At 37.7% G+C, this 16,072-nt stretch overlaps 1 protein-coding gene across 1 annotated transcript; it reads left to right on the top strand.

Annotated features, from left to right (window-relative positions):
• The first annotated feature begins 1,472 nt into the window (after positions 1-1,472).
• LOC125475706 lies at positions 1,473-2,159 on the top strand. The gene is made up of 2 exons (XM_048580827.1): positions 1,473-1,771; positions 1,975-2,159. Exons 1-2 carry the CDS (start codon positions 1,492-1,494, stop codon positions 1,998-2,000), a joined length of 306 nt encoding a protein of 101 aa, XP_048436784.1. The 5' UTR covers positions 1,473-1,491; the 3' UTR covers positions 2,001-2,159.
• Positions 2,160-16,072: the final 13,913 nt, after the last annotated feature.

Below are 16,072 nucleotides of genomic sequence, written 5' to 3'. Positions count from 1 at the left end.
AACCACCCGTCATTGTGCGAACGAAGAAATATCATTTCATCTGAAATTCTCTCTGCAATTCTCTGCTCTTCCCAGAAAATCCAAAAGCCAAAAGCCAAAATCCAATTCCTCTTCCTTACAAAATCTAAAATGTTGTATAGAAATTTAACACTAACAAAGAAAAATATGGTTGTTTTCTCATTGGAATAGTTTATTAATTTAGTTTATCAATTCTTAATTTCATTTCAGTTCACTGTAAAGCCTGCTGCGTCGTAAACTTGGGAAGAGTCATAGCTCATACCATATGTAAGCATCTCATAGGATGACTTATTTTGATGGTTAGGATTATATCTTGCTGGTGTAAGAGAGAGTGTTCTCTCGTTCCTTTTGTAAAGGTCTCAGACCCGAAGTAGGATTCTTTCCCCTCCTATTCTCATCCCTTTCCCTCTCCTCCTCTTACATATTGTTTTTTGTTTTCTTTTGGCCATTAAAAAATTAACACAAAACGTTGACATGGTTTAACCATAACCGTTCAAATAGGAGGAGAGGGAGATTAGGAAGGAGAGAATCCTACACCCTCAAACCCACCGTCATTGTGCGAACGACGAAATATCATTTCATCTGAAATTCTCTTTGCAATTCTCTGCTCTTCCCAGAAAATCCAAAAGCCAAAAGCCAAAATCCAATTCCTCTTCCTTACAAAATCTAAAATGTTGTATAGAAATTTAACACTAACAAAGAAAAATATGCTTGATTTCTCATTGGAATAGTTTATCAATTTAGTTTATCAATTCTTAATTTCATTTCAGTTCACTGTAAAGCCGGTTGTGTCGTAAACTTGGGAAGCGTTGGCAAAGCGGAACTTGAAGTAGTACGAATACTATCGGATCACCATGGAGTTGGCCTCATTGTCTCTTCTGATCACCGATGTGTTAGACAAATAAGGAATATGGTTGGAGTCCTTGTGTAATTGTATATAATATTATTCACTAGCCGTCCTACAGCCGTCAAGCCGTCCTACAGCCGTCCTACCTTGTCCTACCTACACACTAGCCGTCCTACAGCCGTCAAGTCGTCCTACAGCCGTCCTACCTTGTCCTACCTACACACTAGCCGTCCTACAGCCGTCAAGTCGTCCTACAGCTGTCCTACCTTGTCCTACATACACACTAGGACGGCTACCTTGTCCTACCTACACACTTGTATCATGTATATATATCCTTGTAATCTTGTAGAGAAAGAAAATGAGAAAAGAAGCATTCTCTTCCATTTTTTCCACATTCACGTATCAATAACAAATATATTTTTTAGCCTACATATCTTTTTCTACATGGTATCAGAGCAGGTTTATAACCCTAGCCCTAATTTTTTTCGGCAGCTTTCTCTGCCGTTCCCATGGCTGACTCTTCTTCTTCCGATGGTGTTTTTTCCCTTCATCATTCCGACCACCCGAATCTTGTCCTTGTATCCAAGAAGTTGAATGGTGATAACTACACATCCTGGGCCCGTGGCATGCAGCTTTCCTTAAGTGCCAAGAATAAACTTGGTTTCATCACTGGCGATATCCAAGAACCTTCTTCCTCCGACGACCCTGATGCTCACACGGCTTGGCGTCGTTGCAATGACATGATTCTTTCTTGGCTTCTGCATTCCTTGGAACCTGACCTTCAAGAATCTGTGCTTTTTTCCACCTCTGTCCAAGCTGTATGGGATGATCTTCGTGAACGCTTCTCTCAGAGTAATGCTCCACGCATCTTCCAACTCAACCGGGAACTTGCTACAATTTCTCAAGGTTCTTCTTCTATCTCCGCTTATTTTACTCGCCTGAAAGCTCTCTGGGATGAGCTTGCTTCTTATAATGATGGCTGCACGTGCTCTTGCAACGCCAAGCATGACCGTCAACAACTCATGCAATTTTTAATGGGCCTCAACGAATCCTTTGCTGCTGTTCGTGACCAGATTCTTTTAATGAATCCCCTTCCCATTGTTCGTCAGGCCTGTTCCTCGGTGTCTCAAGCTGAAAAACAACGCTCCCTGGGCGTTCTCCGCTCTGTCGATCAACCTGCTGCCATGGCTGTTCGTGGCCCGTCCCGTCCCTCCTCAGCTCGTCCTCCCCTCCACTGCACCTACTGCAATTTTGATTATCATACCCGAGACACCTGCCATAAACTTCATGGCTATCCCGTTGGCCATCCCCTCCATGGCCAACCGTGGCGACCACCGTGCCGTGCCACTGCTTCTAGTTCTTCCCGCAGCCATGCACCTTCCAGTCCTCCCCGGCAGCCACGGTTTTCTGCTTCCCAGCCCCATAATTTCACCCAGGCCCATCACGTGCAAGGCACCCAGGCCCCCGCCTCCTCTTCTACTCCAGCGACCCACCAAGTGCACGGGGCCCAGCCCACTTTGCATGACTTGCAGCTTGCCATGCCTGACCTCTCTGCCGAGCAGCACTCCCGTGTTCTAGCTGCTCTACGTGACACCACCACCCCTCCTCAGGCCAATGCCGTGCTCACTACTGATTTTGCCCAAGGTTTGTTACCTGTCACCTCTCGTCATGGTCAATGGATTCTTGACAGTGGTGCTACGGATCATATTACTTCTTCCGCCTCATGTTTGGCTAATCGTTCTCCTTCACATTTGCCGCCTGTTTCTTTGCCTAGTGGTGATTCCGCTCCCATTACTTTTACCGGCACTCTTCCTTTAAATTCATCAGTTACTTTGAAGGATGTTTTATGTGTCCCTAATTTCCGAGTAGACCTTTTATCGTTTGGTAAACTTACAGATGGATTATCGTGTTCCATAACCTTCTTTCCTTCTTGGTGTGTTTTGCAGGACTTGGTTTCGAAGGCGATGATTGGTGTGGGTAAGTGACGTGGCGATCTGTATTACCTTGTGGCCATTACCTCTTCTCTCCCCACCCGTCAACCTCTCTGCAACATCATTACCATCCCCTCCTCCCTCTGACATAGGCGTCTTGGTCACCCCTCCTCCACTCGTTTGCAAGCTTTAGCATCTAGCTCTCTTAATTGTACTTTTGATTCTAGTCATATTTGTGATGTTTGTCCGTTGGCAAAACAAACTCGTTAACCTTTTCTTTTGAGTTCAATTTCATCAACTTTCCCTTTTGCTTTAATTCATTGTGATATTTGGGGCCCGAATCGTCAATCTTCTCTTTCTGGTGCTCATTATTTCTTAACCATTGTGGATGATTTTTCTCGCTTTACGTGGGTCTTCCTCATGAAACATAAATCCGACACTCAACAATTAATTAAGGATTTTTTTGCTTATGTCACTACCATCCAATGCATTCGTACTGACAATGGTGGTGAATTTTTATCTCTTCATAGTTTTTTCTCTGATCATGGGGTGCTTTTACAAACTTCTTGTGTTTATACCCCCCAACAAAATGGCGTTGTTGAAAGAAAACATCGTCATCTTCTTGAAACCGCTCGCGCCCTTTGTTTTCAATCCCATCTTCCTATCAAGTTTTGGGGGGAATGTGTTCTTACCGCTACTTATCTCATCAATCGTCTCCCTACCCGTCTTCTCCATCATAAATCCCCATTTGAGGTTCTCTTTTCGAAAACCCCATCTTATGACCACTTCCGCGTCTTTGGTTGTCTAGCATATGCCACCTCTGTCACTCCCACCACCAAATTTTCCCCTCGGGCTCATCGTTGCATTTTTCTCGGTTATCTTCATGGACAAAAGGCCTATACCCTTTACGATCTCGACAATCACCGCATTTTCACTAGTCGAGACGTCATCTTTCACGAAACTACTTTCCCTTATGCCGTTTCTCACCCTTCTATCCCATCCTCTTCGCCTACCCTACCCATCCCACCCCCTCTGGACTTTACATATAACCCACCACTTCCTGCCCCGACGCCTCACCCTCCTCCACCTTCGTCCCCTTCCACGCCTCCCACAGATTCCCTTGCTGCCCCATTACCCGTTCCTCCCCATGCCCCTTTACCCACGGACATCCCTACCCCCCCACTACCTACCAATCATCCCCTTCCCCGCACCTCTTCCCGTGCCCATAAACCTTCATCCTATTTAAAAGACTACGTTTGCTCGCAGGTGATTCTACCATCCTACCCATCTTCGACTTCGCAACCCGGTTCTACACAAGGTACGCGATATCCACTTTGTAATTTTCTCTCTTATCACTGTTACTCTCCCAGGCATTTTTCTTACATTAACTCTGTCAGTCGGACTGTGGAGCCTTCCTCCTTTGCAGAGGCTGCCACTGACCCCAATTGGAGCTTCAAGCTTTACATGCTAATGGTACTTGGACTTTAACTTCCTTGCCCCCTGGCAAAATTCCCATTGGTTGTAAGTGGGTGTACAAACTCAAGCACAATTCCGACGGCTCTATTGACAGCTACAAAGCTTGTTTGGTTGCCAAAGGCTTCACTCAAGCTGAAGGTATTGATTATCATGACACTTTTTCTCCTACTGCTAAGATGATTACGGTGCGTTGTCTTCTTGCTCTTGCTGCTAGTCAGTCTTGGTCTCTTCATCAGCTTGATGTTAATAATGCTTTCTTACATGGTGACTTACATGAAGAAATCTATATGTCTCCTCCTCCTGGTCTTCGGCGACAGGGGGAGAATCTTGTGTGTCGCCTTCACAAGTCACTTTATGGTCTTAAGCAGGCTTCTCGCCAATGGTTTGCCAAATTCACTAGTGCCATCATTTCTGCCGGTTTTCAACAATCCAAAGCTGACTATTCATTGTTCACTAAAAAGTCTGGTATTTCTTTCACAGCTTTGCTCATTTATGTGGATGATATTGTGATTACAGGCAATGATGCTAGTGCCATTAATTCTCTGAAGTCTTTTCTCCGTGATCATTTTCGGATAAAAGACCTTGGTGATTTAAAATATTTTTTGGGTATTGAGGTTTCTCGTTCCAAACAAGGGATTTATATTTCTCAACGCAAGTATGCATTAGAAATTCTCAAGGACTATGGTTTTTTGGGAGCACGACCCATTGCTTTTCCTATGGATGACACAAAATTATCTGATAAAGGAGAACTTCTCAAGGATCCTGAAAAGTATCGACGATTAGTAGGTCGGTTAATATATCTCACTATCACTCGGCCGGATATCACCTATTCTGTGCATGTTCTAAGCCGTCTTATGCACGAGCCAAGGATATCTCATATGGATGCTGCGCTTCGTATTGTTCGTTATTTGAAGGCTACTCCAAGTCAAGGTTTATTATTTCGTTCTGACAACCAGACCAAGTTAACTGCGTTTTGTGATTCTGATTGGGCAGGTTGCCTTATCACTCGCCGTTCGACTACTGGGTATTATGTATTCTTGGGCGGTTCTTTGATTTCTTGGCGGACGAAACGACAGAAAACCGTTTCGCTCTCTTCAGCAGAGGCGGAATATAGGGCCATGGCAGGTGCTTGTTGCGAGATAGTTTGGCTTCGTTTTTTGTTGAAGGATTTGAACATTCCTTTGGATGGTCCTTCCATTTTATTTTGTGATAATCAAGCAGCGTTACATATAGCTGCCAATCCTGTTTTTCATGAATGAACTCGTCACATTGAGATGGATTGTCACTTTATACGAGATAAGATTGTAGATGGCACAATAGAGACCAAGCATGTGGGTACGGCACAACAGTTGGCAGACTTGTTTACCAAACCTCTTGGGAAAGAAAAGTTTTCGGGTATGTTACGCAAGTTGGGAGTTCTTGACATCCACTCTCCAACTTGAGGGGGAGTGTTAGACAAATAAGGAATATGGTTGGAGTCCTTATGTAATTGTATATAATATTATTCACTAGCCGTCATACAGCCGTCAAGCCGTCCTACAGCCGTCCTACCTTGTCCTACCTACACACTAGCCGTCCTACAGCCGTCAAGTCGTCCTACAGCCGTCCTACCTTGTCCTACCTACACACTAGGACGGCTACCTTGTCCTACCTACACACTTGTATCATGTATATATATCCTTGTAATCTTGTAGAGAAAGAAAATGAGAAAAGAACCATTCTCTTTCATTTTTTCCACATTCACGTATCAATAACAAATATATTTTTTAGCCTACATATCTTTTTCTACACGATGTGATTTATCCTGCCTCGTGTCATTGCTAATCTTGAGGTTCATTTTCTGAACACACCATTAACGTTAACACCGGTGAGTTGAATTCAAATTTTTATAGAAAGGAGGAATTGACTTGTTTCAGTCTGTTTTTGTAACCAAGGGAAATTGGTTTTGCAGTCCAGAAACAGCAGTAATTTTTCTGTCAGTTTCCAAAGGCGCCTTCCGCAAAAACCAGACAAACCTATAAATCAGTGTACATCTTGTTAGCGAATTTGAGAACATAACAATCCTATATAGCTGCTGTACCAGGTAAGGGGGACATGAATCCTGCTATTGATCATTCAATGTATCATCATATTGGATTACAATTGTTTTAAATACTATTTAGGCGTCACATTACATACGAAACCCATACTAATTGCACACTTATCTTATGATGTTAACTCCGAAGCACTTTCTTCTCTGTTGATGGACATGGAAAATGGATGTTGCAGAATGAATAGTTTGAATAAGGCACAATTTCTGGAAATACACCGTTGCCTTGATCTGCAGTCATCTGCTGCTGTACATACACATCACACAAATGCTACATTCACAAGAAAATTAGTAACCACTTGAAATTTTGGTGATTGAGTTGTGAAAGATTTATAAGAGGAATTAAATCTCACATATTTGGAGCAAGTTCGAAGGTTCCTATTAAACAAAGTTTATTAAAATAACCCTCAATTTGATTTTTCAAAATGGAACGTTAATAAAAAGGACTTGGACTAATGTTTATTTAATGAAAAACCATCCTAACTATTATTTAATAAAAATGATTTAAGTTTTAATCATATGAACACAAAACTTATCTTTCAGGCCCTACAAAAACTAAAACACACGGACTCAACAAAAAGCCCAAACCAGATAACAATTAGTATTCCAAAATTGCACCTAACGAAGCCTAACCCATGCCTATTAGCTAAACTAACGGTTAAAATCCCAAAATCATTCCTCTCCCCCTTCAAACCGCACCAAAAATCCCGATTTCCCCAAAATTGTCAACGTCTATTAAGAGGACGGGGTGACCAATCTCTGAAGAAACGGTGGGAATAGTTCATTCTTTTCTTAGACCAACCATAGGTAGTACATTCATGCATATGCTTCTAAAAAGTTGAAGTTGTACCCGTTGATTCACATGTCATATTAGTGGTTCACAAAAGTCCACTTTGAATCAATTGAACACTAATTATTTTTAGAAATTGAACACTGAATATTTTGGAACTCAACACGGATACTATTAATATTTCTTAAACTGAACAGTGATGTTTTAGAGAACTAAACAGTGACTTTATTATACTGAACATTGGTGCTATCATTACTTCTTAAATTGAACATAATTATTTCTCGAATTGAACAGGGTTATTATCAATATCTGAAACTGGTACTATCACTATTTTTAAACTAAACACCAACTTTTACTTAAACTAACTATTTCTAAAACTAAACATGGGTACTAAACTATTTCTAAAACTCAACAAGAGTACCCAATTTTTAAAACCGACTATTTATGAAACTGAATACAAATACACTATTTATGAAACTAACCATGGTTAAACTATTTATGAAACTGAACACAAGTACATTATTTATGAAACTGAAAGCAGATAGATTATTTATGAAACTGAACACGGGTACACTATTTATGAAATTGAACACACTATTTATGAAACTGACTATATGAAATTAAACACGAGTACATTATTTATGAAACTGAACACGAGTACACTATTTATGAAACTGAACACGAGTACACTATTTCTAACACTGCCTATTTCGAACCCCTTAATATAAAAACATTGAATTTCTTAATAATATAAAATATATATATATATATATATATATATATATATATAAAAGATAAGATTTAGGATTCCTTAACAAGTTTAACTAGTTAGAAAATGGATCAGGATCCTTTCTTGAGCAAAGGGTGAGGATCTTCATGACCAAGCCCATCGGGCCGTTGAAATTTTATCTAACGGCTACAAACAAGAAGCCCCTCTAAAAGTTATAATAATTGTAGCCGTTAGATAAAATTTCAACGGCCTGATGAGTTTGGTCAGGAGGATCCTCACCCTTTGCTCAGGAGAGGATCCTGATCCTTAGAAAATACATGAGACCTAAAGAAAAACATTTTAGATCCAGAGAGTCATCAATTTGGTTGAAGGTTATACCTTAGCAGACGTAGATGCAATTTTGTTTTGCAACTTTGCATATATTTTACATTCATGTTTCTCATCATTTTGAAAAGGCATGTTACACCATACGTGGTGTAGTAGACAAAAAGAATGTTTCAATTTTACTGAATGTGAAAAGCGAGATTATGTTTAGCCGTGTCAATGGACAATGGAAGTAGAATTGATCCATACGAAATATATCCATGGGTGTACAACTACAATTTTTCAAGATCAAAGGACTACATAGTCTACAACTTTCAAGTCCATATGCCACATCTTCTTCAGCCATAGTCGTAAAACAAGAACATTGAATAATTTAATGAGTTCAAGTTATACTCTTACACGAACTTTAGAGCCAAGATTAACCAAAGTCCTAAGACTGGTCATACTATTTTTCTCCCAATTCTATATGTTCTTCTGCAAATCCAAGTTTAATTTAAATAAAAGTCAAGAAAAAACCTTCAACAACCAAAAATCACCAAATGGGATTGCATAATCGGATTGTCGAATTTATAAAAAAAAAAATCACAGTTGGATAAAATTTAATTAATCAGGATACTAAAATTTGTATAGCTCGAACACCTTGTCTTTGCACAACAAGAATCACTTCCCCTCCCCCCCCCCCAAAAAAAAAAACAATTTAATTTGATGAGCAATTGTGTAGTTGGGAGAGGGTCTCTGAAACGGTACCGTTGAGCAAAGGCGCACACAAAATATGGTTTGAGGTGTCTGTTGACGAATTCTTCGAATTTCTGAATTTTGTGGCGGGAAATGTCCACGAACCCTAGATTAGAAAGAGGGAAAATTGAACAGGATACTAAAAAAGAAAAATGGAAGGTTTCGAATGTTGGGAAGAAATGGGGGAGGGAGACAAAATAGCAGAAAGATCCATAAACGAAGAAATATATTAAACGGAAAAAAGTTTGCGATCATGGGCAAAATTGGAAATTCAATATTTGGACCATTTAAATTGGACTGGTTTATTGTTAGGCTTTGTCTTAATCATTAAATAAAGTTACTATATGGCTTTTGGTTAAGATTCAAAGTTTTGAAGCCATTTTTATTAATTTTCTTTTTTTTTAATGTGTTTGGAACACGGGGTAGTACACCACATGTCTCTATACAAGTTGTGAGATTTTTGTGTTAAAAAATTAATAACATAAAAAATAAAATTTTCCACTACGTACGTAATAACACGTGGTGTACTATTTGTATTACGGGCACAACGAAAAATTTATTCAAGATGACACCCAAGCTCAAGAAATTGGATGGCGAGCTAAATATTTATTATTGTTGGTATGTAAAAAGCTTGAGGAAATTTTAATTTGGTTATTGGAAAATTTTTTTTAAATATAATTTTTGAGAACATAATCTTCTCAAAGTTTTGATCTAAAGGATCCCTTCTACGTTTATCATTTTCGGCGCAATGGGTGCTTTTACAAACCAAAAAGGGTTTAAGTTTCAAACCTTATGAAACTGAATCAAGAAATAAACTCTAATTATAAAACTTGACCAATAAGTAGACACTATTTATGAAATTAGACCAATAAGTAGACATTATTTAAGAAACTAAACCAATAAGTATACACTATTTATGAAATGAAAACAAGAATTAGGCATTATTTCCAAAACTAAACTAATAGGTGGAAACTATTTATGAAACTGGACTATACACTATTTATGAAACTAGACTAATAACTAAACAATATATTATGAAACATGACAAAGAACCAGGCACTGCTTATGAAAGTGGACCAATAACTATGCACTATTTATGAAATCGGACCACGAAAGACACAATATTTATGAAATTGTACCAATTACTATACATTATTTATAAAACTGGACCCAATAACTAGACACTATTAATGAAACATGACCAAGAACTAGACATTATTTATGAAACATGACCAAAGACTAGCACTATTTATGAAAGTAGATCAAGAAATAGGCACTATTTATGAAATTGGACCAATAAATAGTGTAATACAATTCAGCTTCATAGATAGTATTCAGTTTCATAAATAATGTTTAATTTCATAAACAGTGTTTGTGATGGATGCATGGGTCCCACACGTTAGTTTTTTTTTTTTTTTAAATATTAAAATTGTGTCGTTTTCATTAAAATTCAAGTTCTTGTGTCATTTTTATTAAAATTTAAGGGTTTTTCATTAATGTTTAATTTTTTTTTTCATTAAATAGAGTTATAACATGATTTTTTGTTAAAATAAATTTAGTCCCAAGTCCTTTTCATGAAAGTTCCTAAATTAATACTAAGAAGATGGTAAAATTAAGAAAAAATAATAAAAATGGTTTCAATATTTTGAATTTTAACAAAAATTCATATAACAACTTTATTTAATGGTTATGACAAACTCAACATTAAACTAGTCCAATTAAAGCCCAAACAATGAGTTTCCAATTTTGCCCTTAACGGCAAGTCATTTTGTCCGTCTATTATCCCTTCCGGATCTCTCGGCTATGCTTTATCTCCCCCTCTGTGTCTCCTCTTCAGTTGCTCCGTCGCTCCAACAATGATAACCTCCGTCGTCTCACCCGCTCTCAACCATCATCAGGTACTACTCTCACTCATCTCCTCATTGTCTCCATCCATTGGCGTCGAATAGAACTGCATCAGCGTCTACAACAACAGCGCTAGAGTTCCCCGTCGAGATTCACCAGGAGGAGAGGGTCTATGTCCCGGAGTTGATTTTCGCACACCTCCTGACCAGTAGCAACTATGATGATACGGTGAAGAAGACTACCGGTGGACGCAAAGGCTACGGTGCCAAGCTTACGAACATCTTCTCCACCGAGTTCATCATCGAGACGGCGGACGGAATGCGATAGAAGAAGTATAAGCAGGTGTAAAATTGTGGATTCTCTAATTTATGTGATGTTTAATTTGTATTTTAGGGTTTTAATGTTTTGTGGAATTTAGGAATTAGGATTTGGTGTGTATAAAATTGTGTATTTAGGGTTTCAATGTTTGGTGGAATTGCAGAATTAGGATTTGGTCTTCTATTTGTGATTGTTCATTTGAAATTTGATGTAATTTCGTTTTGTAATCTGTGATTTATTGGGGAATTGCAGAATTAGGGTTTCAATATTTGACTAATACGTGATTTTTCGTTTTATGGACTTAAAAGTATGTTTATCTTGAGCACCTTATAAGATGTCTTGAGGCCTCAACATGCGCAGAGTAAAAAAGCAGGAGGAAGAAGATGATGAACATGGAAATGGCATTGAAAGCCAACATAAGAGAATTTTGAGATTTCATTTTAATCAATGCAGACGTTTGGGTGAACCATAAACCATATTAATTCTGTAAAGTCATTTCTTGATTATGTTGACCTCTACTTATTATGATGCTTAAAAGTTCTGCTTCATACTTTTCTGAACCATAAACCATATTAATTCTGTAAATAGAAACCTATAATCAGTCATTAGAAGAGTAAAGAAATTTGAATGTTTACCCATATATGCAAGCTACATGTTGATCAAAAGTGAAGTAGTTTGTTCCTTAATCCTTTCTTCCATTTGAAACTAATCAATTAGTAGCCCAACTAATCTCATATATCACTTTTTAACATGTAACAACGTATATTTTGACAAGATGAAAACCAGCTTGCTCCTGTCCAAATATATACATATATATATATATATATATATGTGTGTGTGTGTGTGTGTGTGTGTAAATTCACTTACTGAGAAATCATTTGACACATAGATATAATTTATTTATTTTTGTATATTTTTTTCTCTTTCGGTTTTGCATTTAGTCTGTCATTTATATTATTGTCTTCTGCAGGGCAGAGATCACGGATTGATGTTGGTGTTACTAGTAGAGAAGATGGAGACCCTCATTGCTTTGTTAATTTTGCTGACATTCATTTGTAAGGTTAACTTGGAAATTTTGGTCAAGGTCGCAAACTTTGCTAAGAAAATTAGAATGTTGATGCGCATTTTGGTTTTATATTAATTGTGATTTGCGGGTACTAAGTGTTCTGCTTTTTTTTTTTTCCTTTCCTTTCATTTCAATTTCTTAGTTTTATAATTTGGGGAAATTGTGAGTTTCTGAGCTGATGGAGTTATTTGTATTGTATCTGGAACTAGGCGGAGGCGGCTACGGTTACGAAGGTTAGGCACAAAAGATTGGTGAATTTGATTGGGTGTTGTGTTGAGTGAAGTGAGAGGCTGTTGGTGGCAGAATACATGCCTAATCATACTCTCTCCAAGCACCTCTTTCACTGTATGTTTCTATCTGTCTTGATACGTATTCATGCTTATAAACAATAAAAACTTGAACGTGGCTAATTTGCTCTAGAAGCCTCATATCGTTGGAACATATTATATAAGGTAGTTTTGCCTTAGTCATTCTTCTAGTTGTAACTTGTAACTTAATGCAAATGTCGTGGAAATGAAGTGATCACCAATCGTGAGTCAGCATATTCATCTGTGTCCAAGGACTCTCACTAGCATTTAGCTGTAGATACAATCCTTTTTCTTGTATGAATTGTGCGTAACTGGCTTGTTATTTAGTTATGTCTTAGTTTTAGGCTTCCCTTCCCAGTGGGTGCACCCACATCAATCCTACCTTCTGTCAAAGTCTAAATTAAAAAATCACCCATGATCCAGACCTAGCAAGGGATAGAATTACTATGTTGATATCCTGAAGCCTAACCTTAATGGATGAATTGATGAGTTAGTGCAGAAGAGTTTCCTCTTCTCGATTTAGTGTTAAAGTCATGTCATTCACTAGAAGGCATTTCACTACCAAATTAGGTTAATCGAACATAAGACGTCATATTATTGTTTCTCTGGGCATAGTTGTTTTGTTATGCTTTAAGCTCATATCGAAACATTTGCGTTTCTCTAGCTTAACTTTTCTGGATGATGTGCTGTTCAAGAAAGAGAAAAAGAAATTTACAATTCCATGCACACTTGCAGCAATTGCAATACAAGATGACAAATTAAGCAAATAGCGTAGAAATTTACAATTCTAACGTTTTGGGCTGACGGAAGTGGTGTTCCGTCAGGGGCATGGACTGAGAAATAAAAAATTGTTTTACACGTTGGGTTTGCTTCCAGCTCGTGAGGCCCTGTTTGGAACACCGTATTAGGCACTGGATAGGACTAATAATATGGTGTACGGTGTTTGGTGACCGTATGGATTAAATAGACACGGGATTAAATAATCCGGGCCCATCTTTTTTACACGGCGTTTACCCGCTTACTAATACCGTCCAAATTCACTGTATAACTTAGTCGGGCTCGCTGAGAGACGCAGTCTTCCTCTCGAGGCGCTCTCTCTTCCTCTCCAGGCGCTCTCTCTTCCTCTCATCCCAGGTTCGTCTTCTCAACTTCTTCTTCTTCGTTTGAATCACAGTTCGTCTTTTCAGATTTCTTCTTCTAGGATTCCGCCCCTCCCTCTATTCTTCCCCCTCCTCCTATTTTTCTTGCAATTTTCTTTCAATTGATTGAATCTAGTTATTATTTTCTCTCTAATTATGCAATTGATTATGTAATTTTGTGTTTTAATTAGAATTTTTGAATTTTAGGGTTTGCTATTGGGGTCGAATTTAGGGTTTGTTGTTGGTGTTGAACTTTAATTACAATTTTAATGATTGGGTAGAGTGGGAGTGTGCAGGTTCACTTACCTAAACAAAACTTTGTCTCTGGTGCAGCTCTTGTTTCACTCGCTGTCTCGCAGCCGCAACACAACCACACGGAAACTTGACCTTGGGTACTGAAACTTGACCTTGGGTACGACGGTGACAACTCTTGACCACACTTGAACTACAAATCTTGTTCCAAATTTTTTTAATTTTTATGTGAATTTTACTTTATATATATATATATATATATATATCTGTGTGTGTGTGAAAAATTTCGAACTAGGGTTGTTGAATTGTTGATTGGCATTTATTACAGTTTGTAAAGTAATTACCTTAGAGTGTGTGTTTTTGAATTCGATTCGTAACATGCTTCCTTGACTGATGAATGTCAAGACATCTTTCTGATTTCATTGTAATTTTTCCTTCTGATCACCGCAACAGTCTGTAGGATTTATTATCTGCCTATGACATTTTTTGGTAGGACTTATTAACATGCTTCCTTCCATTTTCAGTGTTATTATGCATTCATGCTCCAGTTACTTAATTTTTTGCCACTATCTAATAATGTTATTTTATATTTTCACTAGACATGGATCAAAGAAAGATTGTGGCATGCTTCATTGTTAACGTGTGGTACTTGAATATTGTGACTTGGTTGATGATGTGGTTCATCAAGAATCATAATTCAGCTAGAAGGCGGAATCGACAACTTGCACTTAGAAATCGCACATTTGAATGTTATTTTTGGGAAAGACCGAGCAATCGGAGTAGGCGCTGCAACTCCTACTGAGATGATGAATGAGCCTGAGCACATTAATGAAGATGAAGATGAGGCGAAGACTAGTTCTCCCTCTGTTGCTCGACGGTCCAGTAGTTCAAGTACCCAGAAAAGGAAGAGAGCTGCTAATGATAATGATCTTACTGTGGCATTTAAAGAAACGCTTTCTGAATCAGTTTATAAGTTGGGTGAAGTTTTACAAGTTGCTTTTGGGAAAGGAGTGGATCCAAAACCTGAGATTGTTTCAGAATTGTCAAAGATGGATTTGTCTATTGAGGATCAAATCAAGGCACTAAATATCCTTTTCGAAAAGCCACAGAATGAGAGGACATTCTTGTTTTTGGATGGTGCAATGAAAAAGGCCTTTGTACTCATGTTATCTGGACAAAGTAACCCCAATTGACATTTCAAATCAACAACAATATATTTTGTTAAAAACTGTAGCATGCATATATTTTGTTAAAAGTAGCATGCATATATTTTGGTAATCTGGACAAACTGTTTCTTACTGAAATCACCTTTTATTTGTATATTTTATGAACTTGGATATGTGGTTGGATTATATATCGTAACGATTGTAGTTGTTTTCTGTGAACCTTCTTTTATGTTATTGGAAAATATTTTGAATTCGATGTATGAAACAAACAAGAAAGATTTGTTAAATTTTTTTGTTCTCTTGTCCTATCTGGTTTAGTACCAAACACAGTATAAATAATACAGTCATTAATCCGATACTGCACCAAACGCCTGACTAATTTAGTCAGTACTATTCGGCGGCTAGTTATCTTATCCGACAGAAATAGTCAGTACAGTCCGAACTGACAAACGAGGCCTGAGTCTTTTATTTAGACTTGTTTTCTTCTAGTTTTTGTTCTTTTCATTAAAATTCATGATATTTTTATTGAATAAAATTATAATGTGATTTTTGATAAATTTAAAATTAGCCTAAATCCTTTTTTATTAAAGTTTTCTAAAATATATAAGATAATATGGACTTGTCAAATCGAATGGCACTTCCTGGAATTCTCGGTATTAGGTATACGTAATGAATAAAAGATTAGGACTGAAAGAAACCGTGTGTGGCGTCAACTCCCAGAAGCAATTCTTCCAACGTATTCAAATAAGAAATAAAAGTTGACAAAACCAAACAGAAAAAAAAAAAAAAAAATTACAGACAGCTGAAAAAGAAATGCAACCAAGAAAATGCGTAGATCAGTATTTTTAAGCAGAGCCGTCTCTGAGATTCTTGAAGCTCTATACGAAATTTATAAACGAATCCTTTTATAAAATAGTTTTCCAAAACAAACTTTAGGACTTATTGATGGTAAATTTATATATGTCATTAAATAATAAGTAAAAAGAACTACAATCATGACTTTCACTAAATAATAAAAAACAGGTCAATTTTAAACAA

Source organism: the organism of the source record quoted next, unplaced genomic scaffold (genome assembly GCF_019419815.1).
Source record: "Pyrus x bretschneideri cultivar Hongxiangsu unplaced genomic scaffold, Pyrus_bretschneideri_v1 Contig16, whole genome shotgun sequence".
Taxonomy (NCBI): Eukaryota; Viridiplantae; Streptophyta; class Magnoliopsida; order Rosales; family Rosaceae; genus Pyrus; species Pyrus x bretschneideri.
Note: the sequence above shows the minus strand (reverse complement) of the source record. Positions and strands in the feature narration are given on the sequence as shown.

Bases quoted from the DNA above. Each gene is read 5' to 3' on its own strand.
- LOC125475706 (XM_048580827.1), top strand. From the start codon at position 1,492: ATGCAGCTTTCCTTAAGTGCCAAGAATAAACTTGGTTTCATCACTGGC. The intron at 1,772-1,974 runs GTTCTTCTTCTA...ATTGTTCGTCAG, and splicing joins ACTTGCTACAATTTCTCAAG to GCCTGTTCCTCGGTGTCTCA.